This window comes from Hippoglossus hippoglossus, chromosome 21, assembly GCF_009819705.1.
Source record: "Hippoglossus hippoglossus isolate fHipHip1 chromosome 21, fHipHip1.pri, whole genome shotgun sequence".
In the NCBI taxonomy this organism is placed as follows: domain Eukaryota; kingdom Metazoa; phylum Chordata; class Actinopteri; order Pleuronectiformes; family Pleuronectidae; genus Hippoglossus; species Hippoglossus hippoglossus.
In genome coordinates, this window is record NC_047171.1 from 14,186,480 (window position 1) to 14,201,370 (window position 14,891).

A 14,891-nucleotide genomic window follows, 5' to 3' on the forward strand; every position below is an offset into this window, starting at 1 on the left:
ATAAGCAATGTGCGGTTGTAGTAAAAAACACAATGTCAGAGCTGCAGATTTATTTCAGTTGTCTAAGCGGACAACGTGGGAAGTGTTCTCTAATTTGCTGTCTTCAGCATTTAAAAATTTTAAATTACCACTATTCCTCCTTTTTAATGTTGCACATTTTATATGGTACTTCATATATGCTATGTTATTTTATTTCTAAGGAATTTTTGTTTTGAGCATTTAGCACAGTTTAAAAATACCTTGACAATACTGATAACCATACTGGTTATGACGCTTTAAGTATTCAAAGTATTTTCTATAAAAAATATTTTAAACACAGCACACGTTAGCATTGTTTGATTCTACTGTACAGTCTCTGCCTCATAGCATCATTTTTAGTTATTCGACACCCAAAGTCTGCATCATGAGAATCACACATTCTCTCTTGAAGACTTGAAGGTTTCTTTTTAAAGGTTGGTAGTTACCTGAGTTCTGCAGCTGCAGTCAGAATAGTACATAATAGCTATATCAGATTTAACAGATCTGATCAATCCACGTCCACATCACCCTGATTATCAGTAAATAAATAAAGGAAAAACACCACTATTTTACAAGGCCGCTAAAACTCTGTGAAGGATTTAACCTTGTACTTAATTAATATATATATATATTATCTATAAAGATTACATCAATTTGTTATTTTAATTACTAATAGAGAAGCCTCTATTAGGATATCAGATTATGAGATTTGTGTAAAATCGATATCATCAATACTGGCAGCGATACATGTTCTTCAGGTTGAATATCACGTCAGTTTCTCTTCTCTGTCGTGGTCAGGGCCAGATGGTGGCACAAGGGACCTACAGGGAGCTGCAGAGCTGTGGACTGGACTTCACCTCCCTGCTTAAGGAGGAGGAGAACCAGGAGGAGGAGAGACAAGGAACAACTCCCATCCCGGGGACTGTCTCCCGCTTCTCCCATACACTGTCTGACAACTCCATGTCCTCCATGTCCTCCCTTTCCTCCTCTCATTACTCCCTGATCGAAGGAGGAGAGCCACCTTCAGCGGTAGGTACATTTCAGACCTTTGAGTAAATCATTTAATTGCGTAGTTTTGAGTTTGAGAAGCTCAAATCAGTTGTCATCTATACTTTTTAGCATCTCGTGGTGGAGGGAAAAAGGCCAGTTGTGCATCCGTTCGACCACTAGAGAGCAGAAGATACTCACATTTTCTCTGTCGGTTGTAGCTTGATGTTGTGCGGTGCTGAGTGACTGGTTGACACGAGCGTCTATCTGCAGGTCGTGCGACCAACAGAGGAGGAGACGCGCTCAGAGGGAAACGTCGGCCTGCGTCTGTATGTGCAATATTTCATGGCAGGTGCTAACATCCTGGTCCTCTTGGTGCTCCTTTTACTCAATGCCTTAGCACATGTGAGTTTTTCTTCACTTGATTTTGGTCTGTATTTGATATAATACTGAATAATTGCCAAAATAAGAAGTTTAATGTGATTTTATTTTTGTTTTTCTCTGTTTCTCAAAATTTGTTGTCATTTTTGTGTAGATCACATTCGTGCTGCAGGACTGGTGGCTTGCTTGCTGGTGAGATTTTGTTTCTTTTACACCCTGGACCAAAATAAATAAAAAAAATCTTGCAAAAGAAAAACGATGGATAACAGGTCCTGTGACATATAACTGACATATTTCCACAGACTAGAAGTGGTTGATATTTTAATAGAAGACAACTGAACAAAAACTGTTTTTCTTGGCATTATCTGTCACTTGTTGAAACTGACCTTGTACTTTAGGATGGGAGGAATGTGTTTTGTCTCTTTTGCCTTCATGTTGCAGCTTTATTTTGTTCCTTGTGTTTACTTGTCCTTGTGGATTTTTTTGTTTGTGTCTTTTGTGGCCGACTCGCAGGGCCTCTGAACAGAAGCACGTCAATGTGACAGAGCACCTCAATGGCAGCCTCCCTCGGCAGCTGGACCTTGACCTGTACCTAGGTGTTTACGCAGGTGAAGCCCACGAAGCGCACATACCTTTTTATGTACTGTGAGGCTCTCAATTCGCCGCCATTCAGTGAACAGACCCACAGTTCTTTGGCTGTGGCCCAAGGCCTTCAAGGCCCAGTGTATGTGTACATGGGCCTCAGCTGTACAGGGAGATAGCAGCGCCTTTCTTGTTAGCTGCTGTTGGATTGCTCCGATTATCTTCCTGTGTGACTCCCACCCTTTTCCCTCGTTCAGCCTTTGTATCCACAGTGATGGATCAGCATTCAAGTCAAAAAATCATGATTGAGAGACCCTGAAGTGGAAGACATATGTTTTGGCTTAATAATGTCACCTTAATTGTGGAAGCTAATATTGGAACAGGTGCATGTGTAGCGTTGTGGTGTGCTGATGCATTATCTCCCTCTGCTTTCCTCAGGTCTAACAGCCTCTTCAGTTGTTTTCGGCTTCCTCCGCAGCTTGGTTTTCTTTAATGTCCTGGTGAGCTCGTCCCAAACCCTGCACAACAGCATGTTCACCGCCATCTTGCGGACCCCGGTGCACTTCTTCGACATCAATCCAATCGGTAAGCCGCTCTCCACCTCATCAGGTATTCATCTGAATAACTGATAACCGATTTGTAGCATTTGTCAGGGTTGTATGAGCGATGAGCCGATTGTGACGTCTAGTTTGCACTTGTTGTGGAAGTTATTGTTTTGACATCTCACCACTAGAGAGCAGACTGTTACTTGATTTTGTGGCGTCGTGATCCACTTAACAAACATCCGTGTGCCTGCCCTTTAACTCTAGTGTTTGTCATTTCTATCAAGTTGTGTATCTTACAACAAGAAATGGCACATTAAAATGTAAAATTCACATAAAATGATAGATATTTTTTTATATTATGCACATTTAAAAATTGTATAAATATAATAAAATGTTGTTGATTTTAATTAAATTATCTAATATATAATGATATTGAATTTTTTTATTTGGCTTAATGCTTTTCTCGGGTTTTAGATCTAATTGTTAACGAACTGGCATCATATAAGTTGCATTTGGGAAGTAAAGCATTTTTTGTCAAAAACAAAAACACTTGTAACGTGACTTTATATTACCCATAATGCGTTTTAAAATGAGCAGAGGGAGTGTTATCGTCCTTATTAAGAGCCCATACAAATAAAGCAAACAGTCATGCAGAATAAATACTGTTTGCAGTAGATCTTGGACAGTGTTGTGTTTGGATAAGAGAGCCGTGCAAATACAGACGTATTTGTCTTGTGCACTGTATCAGAAATCTTTGATTATTTCATTAGCTTTGTAGGCCGTAGCCGCCCGCTCAATGGAGTGGACACGATATTAAAAGTGAGCAAACACTTCAAATATGTCTGTCTTTACTCAGGGAGGACTGCTGTTTCTTTTTTTGTTTTGTATTTCTGCAGGTGTGTTTTCATGTCACCTCAAATAACAAGCGATTAAAACTGCGAGAATAATTCAAGTTATGTTTGAATCCTTTGTGAAACCTTCTGCTCCTCTTGATTTAACATGATTTTCTTGGTATTAATTAAAAAACACTCTTTTAATCAGATGAAATCATGTCAGCACTGTCTGTCGTTCGTATCCACAGTCAACTGTCGAGTGGCCCACTTCGATAACTTAAATTTTTCTGCAGCATTGTTCACCTGTCAACAGATAATTACTCAGCCTAATCTTTTCATAGTGGAGGTGCATGTACGACACAATCAGCTCGGGTGGGAATTCTCAGCAAGTAGGGAACCTGACTCTGTATAATGACTCATAATAAGCTGGTAACACAAGTCTAAATATGATTTGTGGGTGTTGAGGAGCTTGTGGTTTCCACTGGCATTAGCAGTGGGTGTAGCAACAAAGCTTTCCTTTGCGAAGCAGTGTTTGGTGCAAACACCACAGGTCTTAATCTTTGGGCTTTTGTTTTTACTGCCGCCGTTGTGTTGCGTATTTGACTACCTGGCAGCTTATCTGGGTGTGCCCCTGCCCGGTAATCTACACACAGGAGGAGAACAAACACTTTGAATAATGTAATAATCTGTTTAATAGTGCAGCAAAGGAGAGGCTTAACAGACACTGCTATCTGATTGCTGTTGTGCCGCTATCAGTAACTATTGTATGACCAGTCCAGTCATTACAGCTCGGCCTCTAGGCTGGCAAACAGCACGGTGTGTCTGACTGGATTTATAGACAACTGCCCCACACACCGTTTCTTTTATCCTGTCAACACTAGATTAAGAATGAACCTGACCTCTTTCTTTTTAGAACTTTCACTGAATTGTGTTCCTTTTATTCTCCTGCTCTGTATTTTTGGGTGATTCATTCACTTTATCAAACCTCAAGACAGAGACAGCTGTTGTCAACTCTGCCGTTTTCTCTTCTTTCCTCCTCGTTGTTTTTTTTCCCCCCTTCTGTCTAAAGTACTTTTACTCTCCCTTTTTTAAAAATAACTGTCACCACCTTGTCACTGCTGCTTCCACGTCCACTCTTGTATTGCCGTGAGTGCGAGTAATTCCTACTGTGTGCCGATGTGTTGTTAAGGATTTGACAAATGTTTACATGTGTCAGGGATGTGTGTGCTGCCGCTGAATGGGCCCCAATGTGTGTGTGTGTGTGTGTGTGTGTGTGTGTGTGTGTGTGTGTGTGTGTGTGTGTGTGTGTGTGTGTGTGTGTGTGTGTGTGTGTGTGAGTGATAGCTGTCCTCAGAGTTAAAGGTTACCATTTCAGGCCTCGCTGCACAAAGGTCTTATTTGTTATTCTGTGAATGTGGTTTGTAACAATAGAGTACAGCAGTGGTGAATTATGATTGACGGAGAGCCACTGTAGCTCCTCTGTATCAGCCGCTGAATGCCTCTGCGCCGTTTGAATCGTGTTTCTGTGTTATCTTTTGTGCTGTGTGGAGATAGTTGATTTCCAAGTTGGGGCTTTTTGGTGATTAAAACCTTTATATGTTGCGACAATACTATTCGATAACTTGTATGATAGCGAGAAGCCTGTCGATCCCAATGCAAGGCTGAAATTACCTCCATTATGTGGATTTGCCCGACTTAATATATTCGCGTTGCTCAATTTTGCTAATAAGTACAGACTTATTACAGCTGTTCATCCAAATTTGATCCAGTTAGAGCAGCACAGACAGCGGTGGATGTGTTGAGCTGATGTTGATCCCTGTAATTTAGTGTCATTGAGTGGGCTAATCCCCTCAGAGACTGCAGGCCAGGGCTTCAGCTCATCAGCACAGTGAAGGAGTGGAGTTTCAGACAACACACACACACACACACACACACACACACACACGCCTCTACCATCCCTCCGTTCACGTCGGCATAGTGGGGCCATCTCAGCGCCTGGTGTCACTCAGCTGCCGTCGACACTGGGAACTTTAGATTTTCTGTCGCCGGTGATGTGAGATTCTAATTGTGTTTACAGAGGCAGTGTTTTTAATGTCTGTATTTCAGCTCTGGCTGGTGTCGAGAGCAAAGTGGAGGGAGTAGTGCAGAGAGGATGATGATATCGAAGTGTGTAAATTGAATGTGGAGATGGAGCCGTGTGTGTGTGTGCAGTGTGGCTGATAGGGCTCCCCCTCGCTCGGCACTTCCACTATTTAATTGCATGAAAGGGAAGGAGAGGAGATTGCAGGAGCCTGGCGGTGTGAGCGGAGAGAATGGATTTAGAATGTATTAGTATTGGCAGCAAGGTGCCGGCGGTGGGAGGCTGCCCCGGGCTGCTGCGGGCCCTTCATGGAAGTGCAGGTGAGCTGTGCCACCTCCAGCCTTGGCAGCCCCCTCCCCTGTCTTCCTTCATTATCGTGCTCGCTTCACTGAAAGGCCCCTCCAACTGCACCGGGGCCCACACATGGAGCGGCTCTGAGTTGTCCCCTTATCTTGATGTTTACAGGGAACAGCGATTTGCCACACGCCCCGCTCTAGCCGGACCCCACTGTTCCACTTCTTTAAGTGTGATTGGGGGCCCTGCTCAACTAATATCACCACCTGAAGGGGCCACCTTAGTTGGGAGGGCTTGATATTTCCCAATCTGAAAAAAGTGGTGCAAATCACCCCTGGAGTCTTAAACCATGAGAAATTGTTTGATACTAATGCTGCTGATATCCTGAAACGTCTATACCCCTCTCTGCACAATAGGTGATATTGTTGACAACCACCCATAGTGATTGAAGCCATTGTCCCACACCGATCTTACCTCATAGGCATTGCCATGCAGTGAATGTCTTTGTGTAACTGCATCACTGTAATGTATCCCCTCTATAGTCTGTGCAGGATGGAGAAAGGCCTTTACTTCATCCCCTCTGATACTCTCTGTTAACTGAGCCGCTTGTCAAACAGCTGATAGCTGAGTGATGTGCTCTGCTCCAACACCCTCCAACCATGGTATGATGTAACCCGCAGAAACCTAGCCTTTTCTTATTGGCATTGTTTGCCAAATATGCATGGATTTGGGTCATCTATGGCTTAGACAGTGAAATTACATAAAATATTATTGGATCTTGCACAAACACAGTTTGACAAGCACTCCCCCTATTCCCCAGACTACAGAAGTGATATTCTTCTCTCGTACAGCGCAGCAGCTCTGCCCCCTTGCTTGAACCTTCCCCTCAGGATGTCTGTATGCTAAAGGGGCACTCACACTGTGAATAAGATTAGTCTGCCTCCGAGTGTACAACATGCTTATGCCACTTGACTTTGAATCAGCGCTGATTTGGAGCATTGCTAGGTTGTTGTGGGGAATAATGCTCTGACTGGGTTTATGCAATGGCTGTTATGGGGAGCCCGGCCTCGTCTGCATGCATGTTTTTAGGCGGGTGCAACATTTTGGATAAAGCTGTAAGCTGCTTACGGCCGTGGAGAGAGGTGATTACAGGGCCCACCTCCGTAGGACCGAGCAGGAGGCTGGGAGGCAACTTTTAGGTCAGTGATGCTATGGCTGCACAACGCCTCGAGTGTGCAATACCGTCACGTTTTGCCAACGTGCCTCTCCGCCATCCCTCCCTGTTTCACGGCCTTTTCTGTGAGCCTGGATAAACTCGTCGACATGCCCGTTTGGTTTCACTTAATCAGGGGTTGTAGCCTAAATGTGCTGCTTTATTTACCCTATCCTCTGACAGATATTATTGTCTGCTTGACGATATGTCACTGTGAGAGACAATTGGTTTATTTAGTACATTATGAAACGTGACGCCATTTTGTAGTAACGTTGACACAGAATAAACACCTACTACAAGCAGCTTATTGTCTTCTAACTGAAGCTCGAGCTGTATCACTGCTGCCACGGCTCTGGTTCTTGTGTGACTCCGAGAGTCTGGGGGCTTCCTTCACGGACCGAGATAGAAAAATCCTTTCTGTCTTGCCTCTCCCTTGCGCGTTGTCTTGTAAGTGGATTGGCTATCACTGACCCTGCAGTAAATAGTGTGTGAACCCAGCCAGGATGTAATCTTATGTGCTGTGGGATCCAAAATAGAGGGGGGGGGGGGGGGTGCAAAGTTACTAAAGGAGTGACAATAGAGGGCCGCCACAGCACCTGCCGAGCCACTAGCCAAAATAATGAACACCTGAGCAGATTGGAGGCAACTCAATTAACGTCACTGACACTGGCAGTCGGAAAATAAAGGCAGGTACGCGGCTTCTGTTGCCCTTTTGTTCCCGCACAAAAGGTTCCCTTACGTATTCAGCCGAGCAGGGCAGTCTCTACGTAACGCTAGATAAATAATGATTCATTGTTTGATCTAGATTGGCCTGTGTTTTTCATCTGTTATCACACTCTGTGTATAAGCTCCGTTCTAATAAGTCGAAAGGTACTTTGGTAACAGTTGCTTGGTAATAGTAAATTAAAGCAAATAAAATTGTTTTTATAGGGTGTGGAGAAGCTTAAGAATATAAAGCTTTATAAATCTTTATTTGATTTAGATTTAATAAATATAATAAATACCCAATGTGTACTCTCACACTGAACAATTAAACATCACCTTTTTCAGCGGATTTTCCTGCATCAATTCTGATGGAATACTTGGTATCCAATAGAAAATCTGCTGTGTAATATGTGCTTCTATCATGCCCAGATCCACTCTGATCTCATCTGATCTGCTCATTTGTGTCTGTGTTGTTTCCCAGGAAGAATCCTCAACAGGTTTTCAAAGGACATCGGTTACCTGGACTCTCTGCTCCCGTGGACGTTTGTGGACTTTATCCAGGTGAGTCTCACCTCGGCAGGTTTGGTCGCTGGCGCTGCGGCATGGGGAGGCCATTTCATGCCTGGCTAAACCTGCTTTGTGGTCTGGGCCCCCTAATCTGGAAACAATTACTGTAGGATTACCCGGCAGCGCGGCCCAGCGCCTGCACAGATTTAATAAAAGTGTGCACATAGGCTGAGGGCGTGGCCCCCTCAATGTGACACAACAGAAACGGCATCTTCTGAGAACACGTATGGAGACTACGGAGCAAGAGAAAAGGAGCCAAAGAGGAAAATGAAGGCCACGGGATGATGGGTCAGATGTGGAGGAAAACAGTGGGGAGGAGGAGCAGCGGGTGGGGGGTGACAAGGATGATGTGTTGAGTGTCAAAGAGAAAAAGTGTGATCAGCAGGCGTACAGTAGTGGAACTGGGTGCGTGGTGGTGGAGGGGGAAGGGGACGGGTCAGGTGGATCACATCCAGAGTGGGACTTGCCTACTCTCAGCGCAATTCACCTCTAAGGTTCTACGGTCTTACAGGCCCGGTAGCCAAGGGCCACCCTGGTGCGTAACCAGGTTAGGTTACCAAATGCCACCCTGCCACTGTGACAGCCATCTCCCACGAAAGCCTGCGGAGATGAGCCAGCTCATGCACCTATAGCGCTACAAAGAAGGGAATGTTCGCTGCACAATTCGAGGTAGAGGAGCAGGCGTGGCTCCTTGGTTCGGGCCAAAGAATAGAACAAAGGCGCGCTGAAAAAGAATCCCCCCCTCACAATGCCTGAGTGATGTTTGTGGCAGATACCCATCTCACGCTAGACAAAAGCCATCTTAAATGCTGAAAGCACAAAAGATCATTCGCACAAAAGCTTTTTGTCTGCTATAGTTCCCCTCATTTTGATAATAAGGTGAATAATGGCTGGAGTAAAATAATAACTTTGTAGACGGCCCATAAGGTCCAACAAAACACAGGGGAAAGTAGAATAGGTCATGACTGAAAACAGACTTGCGTTGCACATACTGTACTTCATACATGACGTACAATCCGACATATTAATACATACTGGGTCTTTTATTTACTGATTACAAAGGTAATGATAAAGTCCGTATAATAAGCAAACAGTGTTAAAAAAAGACTAAATGTTTCCTGTGGATGTTGTTTCTGGGTGTTTTCGCTGCACTAGAAAGTGGGAGGTGATTGTGACGGTGGACAAAGGTGGCATCTTTTTGGACAAAACACTTTTGTTTGCGCTCTTTTCTTGCTCTTGTTTGCAGGTGTCTTTCACAGGGCAGCCTTTAATGCTTTCAGGAAGGAAGATTTTCCCCCTTTTTATTCTATCCAAGTATCAGAAAGGCAGAAAAGCCACTGATCCCGACTATTGTTGCTCACTCGCGGAGGGACATTTTCCTATAGTCATTGTTTAAATGGTTGTCAGTGGGGGAATAAAGTGAAACTTCATAAACAATTGCCCTAACTGGTTTATCTCTCCCTATGGGGAGAGGCTGCTTCTGTGCGGGGATTTGCACTGGAGCTTCCTCCTTTATGGTGGAGTAAGCACTTCACAGCCTCTCAGCACTGCCCCCATACCCGCCTAACAAGGGGATTCCCTCAAGCTGGGTGAACCTGGTTAAACCCCAGAGCCTGATTTCTTCCACAGGTCTCATTTAGTAGTAATTTAGTATATTGGGAAAAAAGGGCTCTTTCTCTCTGCTCTTTATGGATGGGGGACAAAGACAGAAATGTCAATTAAAAACACCTCAGGCTTTCGGGACCGTCGGCTTTTGTGCGGACTTGACCTTTAAATCCCGGGTTGCCTCTATTTTCACAGAGGGCGTAGAGGAGGAGGGCAAGACAATGAGGGGTGAGCACGGGGGTCTGTCAGCGGAGGATTTTGTGTGAAGGCTCTTGACCAAGTCACACCACTAACTGTGGGGTCCGTGGCCGCATTCACAGGTCTTCTTAACCACCCATGCAAATTCAGAATGTCAGGATGTTTATGCTGAGACTCCACCTGCTCACGCCCGTGTTAATGTCATATAAGCGCACATAAACATTTGCTCGTCAATCATTGCAGCAGTAACACCCATACAAACATCTGGAGGGGGTAAATATTTTTTTGTGTGGGTGTGCAGGTCTATTCAGACACCAACCCAGCACAGGAGCGCACACACACACTTAGCAATGATGGCTATTATCTAAGAACAGTGGCGGGTGGATTGTGTGAGTCTGTATATTGTAGCACATTGTGTGTCCGGCCTCTTCAGTGGCTTTGTGGGATATGAGAACTGCTGACGTAACTGTGAGCGCTGTGGGATGGGATTTCACCGGCTTTCTCTGCTCCTTTACTGCGCTGGTGACAGAGGAGGTGAAGAATGCACTGGCTCCAGGCGTTACACAGGTTCACCTGAGAAACACAGGGGATGGTCCTCTGTGGAAATATATAGGCTGTGCCATAAATCCCCCTCTGACCATTGTTTTATGACAGTGCCATTGTGTCCTCCAACAAGGTGGAAAAACACAAGTGACACACAAAGGTAAGAAACCTAAAGACGAATTTATACCAATATCTATCAACACTTGTTCAGTGCATCAGTGCAAATCTAAACCAGAACACAAAAAAAATGGGTTTGTCCGTCCAGGTATTACTCATGTTGCGGGGACCTAAATCTGGGGGACAAAAAGCTAGTCCCCTATAATGTAAATAGTCAAATTCTAAGGTTTGGCGAATAGTAACCATGGTTTAAAGATTCAGTGTATAAGATTTAGGTAAAAGGGGATCTATTCGCAGAAATTGAATATAAAATAATCCTAGTGATGTTTCACTAGTGTGTTTCATCCAAATTATACAAATTGTTGTTTTCTTCACCCTTTTATATTTAAATACTTTATATTTACATCAGGAGCAGGTCCTCTCTATGGAGGCAGCCATGTTTTTTACAGTAGCCCAGACTGGACAAACTAAACACCTTTTGAGTTTTTATGACAACTGGAGGCTACCACAGGTTCTCCTTCATGTTTGGAAAGGGAGGGTGAGGTGAGGGGTATTCAGCTGCAATGTGAAAATACACCTCTAGATGTCACTAAATTCTACACACTGAACCTTTAAGTTAAAGTTGGTCTACAGGAAATTGATGTAAGACAATGTAATGTCCTCAGAAGTTACGGAGACACGTGTGTGTGTGTGTGTGTGTGTGTGTGTGTGTGTGTGTGTGTGTGTGTGTGTGTGTGTGTGTGTGTGTGTGTGTGTGTGTGTGTGTGTGTGTGTGTGTGGTTGTCTTAACTGGCCACTCAGCAATACCAGTCATGGTCATTTGATGGCGAGCACTGGCCAGCAAAAGCTTCCTCTGTGTGGGTTTGTGTGTGTGGTCTTCCTTGATGCTGATGCGGTCCAGCACCTCAGCCGCCGCTCTGACTCAGACTACAGGCCGGGTCTGGGGTCGTTTTTAGGGAACTTACATAACAAAGTCGCAATCTCATCTCCAATCTCACCTCATGTCAGTATGATGAGGATAATGAGTTCTGTGCTTTCTGTGAGTGACTTTTGTTTGTGTTGAATGGCTGGTTTTTGTGTATTTGAAAAGTTTTTGTTGTTATCACAAGGAAGAGAAAGGAGCAATGATTGAATGAATGAATTTGCCGGACACTAGTGATTTATAGTGAGGGAGGGAGAGTGTTTGTGAGAGCGAGACTGCATTTCAAAGCCTTTCTCTTATTTCCAAAATGGGGTTGGAAATCAGCAGCTTGACTGAGCCCAAATAAGTGACTTCTTTTACCTTTTCACTCCACACAAAGGCCTAATCCTAGGACTACTTGAGCCACCAATGTAGACAGCGACTGAGACCACCGCAGTATGTGTCAGACCCTCCTCACCGCACACAAAACACATTGACTGCAGCTTTATGAAGTGAAAATGGCCAAGAAAGGGGAAAATGTGAAGGAGGTGTCCACAGTCATTTCTCCCAAAGAAAAGCCACAGCATCTTGGCATTTAATGCTAAAATAAAGCGGAGAATGGTTTGGGTCACTTCCATTGTTCCAGGGCCCGAGTGGAACGGCCCTGTTTTTGTTTCAGTACCACTGACCCTTGCAGCTTATTGTGTGGCTCTGTCATGGAAAGTGTGGAATAAGAGGGAAAAAAAGAAAATTCCAGCAGTGACAGAGGACTTCTTTTGAGGAATTTCCTTTACGAATACAATTTTCCTCATTTCCTGTTTTGTTTGCACGTCTTTCCTCGTGGCAAAATACTGCACAGTGACAGTAAATAAAGGGAGGATGAAAAAGGGGCTTGTTAAAAAAAAAAAGCGTACTGCTTCCTCATGTCCAGAGGGATGTTTAATTAAAGGGAAGTGTTTATGTTCTGCTGCGGAACAACAGTCGCTATCATTGCCGAACACAAATATGGCAATTAACTTCAATTTTCTACGTTTATTTGGACATCAAAGAGATGATAGGATCATTGAGAAAATAAAGCAATTAGGGTCAGCAGAGATCTGAATGGTCTTTGGACACAGCAGCGCGCCCAGTTTGCTTGAGCGATTGAATCACATGCGTGCGGTAGCTTTCTTTTCTTGCTAAAGAGCAATTAGCGGTAATTCTTTATTTAAACTGTTTGTATACAGAGCCTTTCATCCTTTTCTCCACTTTTATGTGCAGTGGGATGTGGCTGTGGGAGTTTTCGGTTCCTGTGTGGTTTCAGAGGAGATATGGATGTGGTCCGGGCAGGGTGAAGAGTAAGCTTGTAGGACGGGTTTATCGGAGTCATCTTGTGTGTAGTGTGGGTGGGGGGCCACGGTGTTCCCGATGCTGACATGATAAGCGCCAAATGGATCACATCAAACGGGGGCCATGGCGACAGAGGCCCTTGGGAGCAGGAGGAGGCAAGACTCCTATCTAATGGTTCCTGCTCCTCCTCCGTCCCCTCAGACGACCCCGCTGTCAGATAAGCCGGCCTCGGCCCGGACCTGCGCGGCCCCCGCTGAAATGGGCCCAATTAGAATTCAAATTAACCAACCAGCAAACATGAATGGGCAGTGTCACTGTGTCACCAACCAGCAGCGGCAGAGTGAAAGAAAAACAGCACGATAAGACATTTGTTCAGTTAATATTTGCTCCCCTCAAGGGAAGGATGGATAACACGCTGTAATGGACCATGTGCCACCATCTCACTTTGCAGTCTGGTAGCCTTCCATCAAGACTAAGATTGAAACTTATGTACTGTGAAATTCTCGGGATCAGTTGTGCTCAGCAGCTCCCACTTACTGTTTGATTGTGGTGGCTCCTCTATGGCAATGGTTAGACTCGTAATACCCTCTTATCTGAACGGCAAATGGGATTGAGTGGCTTTTCATCGTAAAACTACGACTGAAAGTGATCAAGCTTAAATGTGTGCTTAAGTGGCAGATAGCATCTGTAATTAAGGTGCTAAATTAAATTTTCATCTCTCTGGGCTAGTGTGAGACCACTGAAGGTAACCTCACGATCCTAATCTCCACGTCTTATACGATTCGTCTCTTAGGATGTGTCTAATTTCAGGGTGCGAGGCTTCAATTTTATCATGTGCCAATCGAACATGAAATGTGTAACACAGTTAAGCTTTCAGTTTCGAACGATTGGCCTCAAGCGTAGTACTTAATGAATTTATTTGGTTACTTTAATTTCAGCTATTGGTCAGAGCAAGGTAGTTTTTATATTCAGGCATGGCTGCAGACCTAACTTGTCATTACCTCCACCAAGGAGGTTATGTTTTTTTTGTATCTGTGTTTGTTTGTCTCTTAGTTAGCAGCATTACCAAAACATAACTGGACATATTACCACACATTGGTGGAAGGATGCATTATGGGTCAGGGAAGAAGCCGATATATTTTGATCTGGATCAGGGGGCGGATACAGGATATCTTTCCTCCACTTTCTTTAATGTCGTGAGTGAACGTTTTTGGTAATTTTTGTGAATTTCTCAAGTAATAATGCAGATTTCTTTATGAGAAAAATCAGGCATTTGCAAAATGCTAATATCTGTGAACAGGTGAAAGTTGGTGCAGATCTGGATCATGATCCAGATTTTGTGGATCAAAATGAGTATTTTTAGGGGGATGATCTCAGTTGCCGTACAGTAACAAATATTCCTTTTGACTGTATCAGAGAATGGATATATTTGCCTGCGTTTAGAAGTTTGCAGAAAATCCTTTGTACAATATGGTATGTTACTTGAATGAAACTACAAAGTGAGATAATTTTTGAAAAAATGTCAAGTGCAGAAATTGGTTTTAAGTGTGATTATGAAATCACCTTTACATTATAGTTTAGTCTATAAGGAGTCATCATAAGTCTTATCATATATTTTGAAAACAGAAATCTTAATCTGCAAAGTCACCTGTCAGATAAATGTGCTGGAGTAAAAAGTGTGTTTCCCTCTTAAATGTATTGAAGTAGAAGTACAACATTGCGTACCTCAAACTTGTCGGTCATTACAGTCTTTACTATCACGTAGGCTTTGTGTAAAATCAGTCAATCTTTAATATTAATGGCCACGACGATCCTTTGTCAGATGCTCATTGTTCTAAACACGGTGCATGTGTGGGTGCTTTGCTGTTGTCACACTCGCTGCCTCCAATCCTGTTTAGGCAGCTCTGGTATCCTGGTCTGTGTGTGTGTGTGTGTCACGGAGCCACTAAGACAGGTGATGAGTCACCGTGTTGTTGAGGGCTGTGTGGTTTCA

The 14,891-nt window shown here is 43.8% G+C and overlaps 1 protein-coding gene across 2 annotated transcripts in view; it reads left to right on the forward strand.

Annotated features, from left to right (window-relative positions):
• LOC117755124 (multidrug resistance-associated protein 4-like) overlaps positions 1-14,891 on the forward strand; it is a 38,964-nt gene that overhangs the window by 7,783 nt on the left and 16,290 nt on the right. For both annotated transcript variants that reach the window (XM_034574657.1, XM_034574658.1), the window contains 6 exons: positions 817-1,047; positions 1,279-1,410; positions 1,541-1,578; positions 1,900-1,994; positions 2,407-2,553; positions 8,120-8,199. In XM_034574657.1, coding sequence (XP_034430548.1) covers positions 817-1,047; positions 1,279-1,410; positions 1,541-1,578; positions 1,900-1,994; positions 2,407-2,553; positions 8,120-8,199 — 723 coding nt within the window. The remainder of the gene's footprint in view (positions 1-816; positions 1,048-1,278; positions 1,411-1,540; positions 1,579-1,899; positions 1,995-2,406; positions 2,554-8,119; positions 8,200-14,891) is intronic.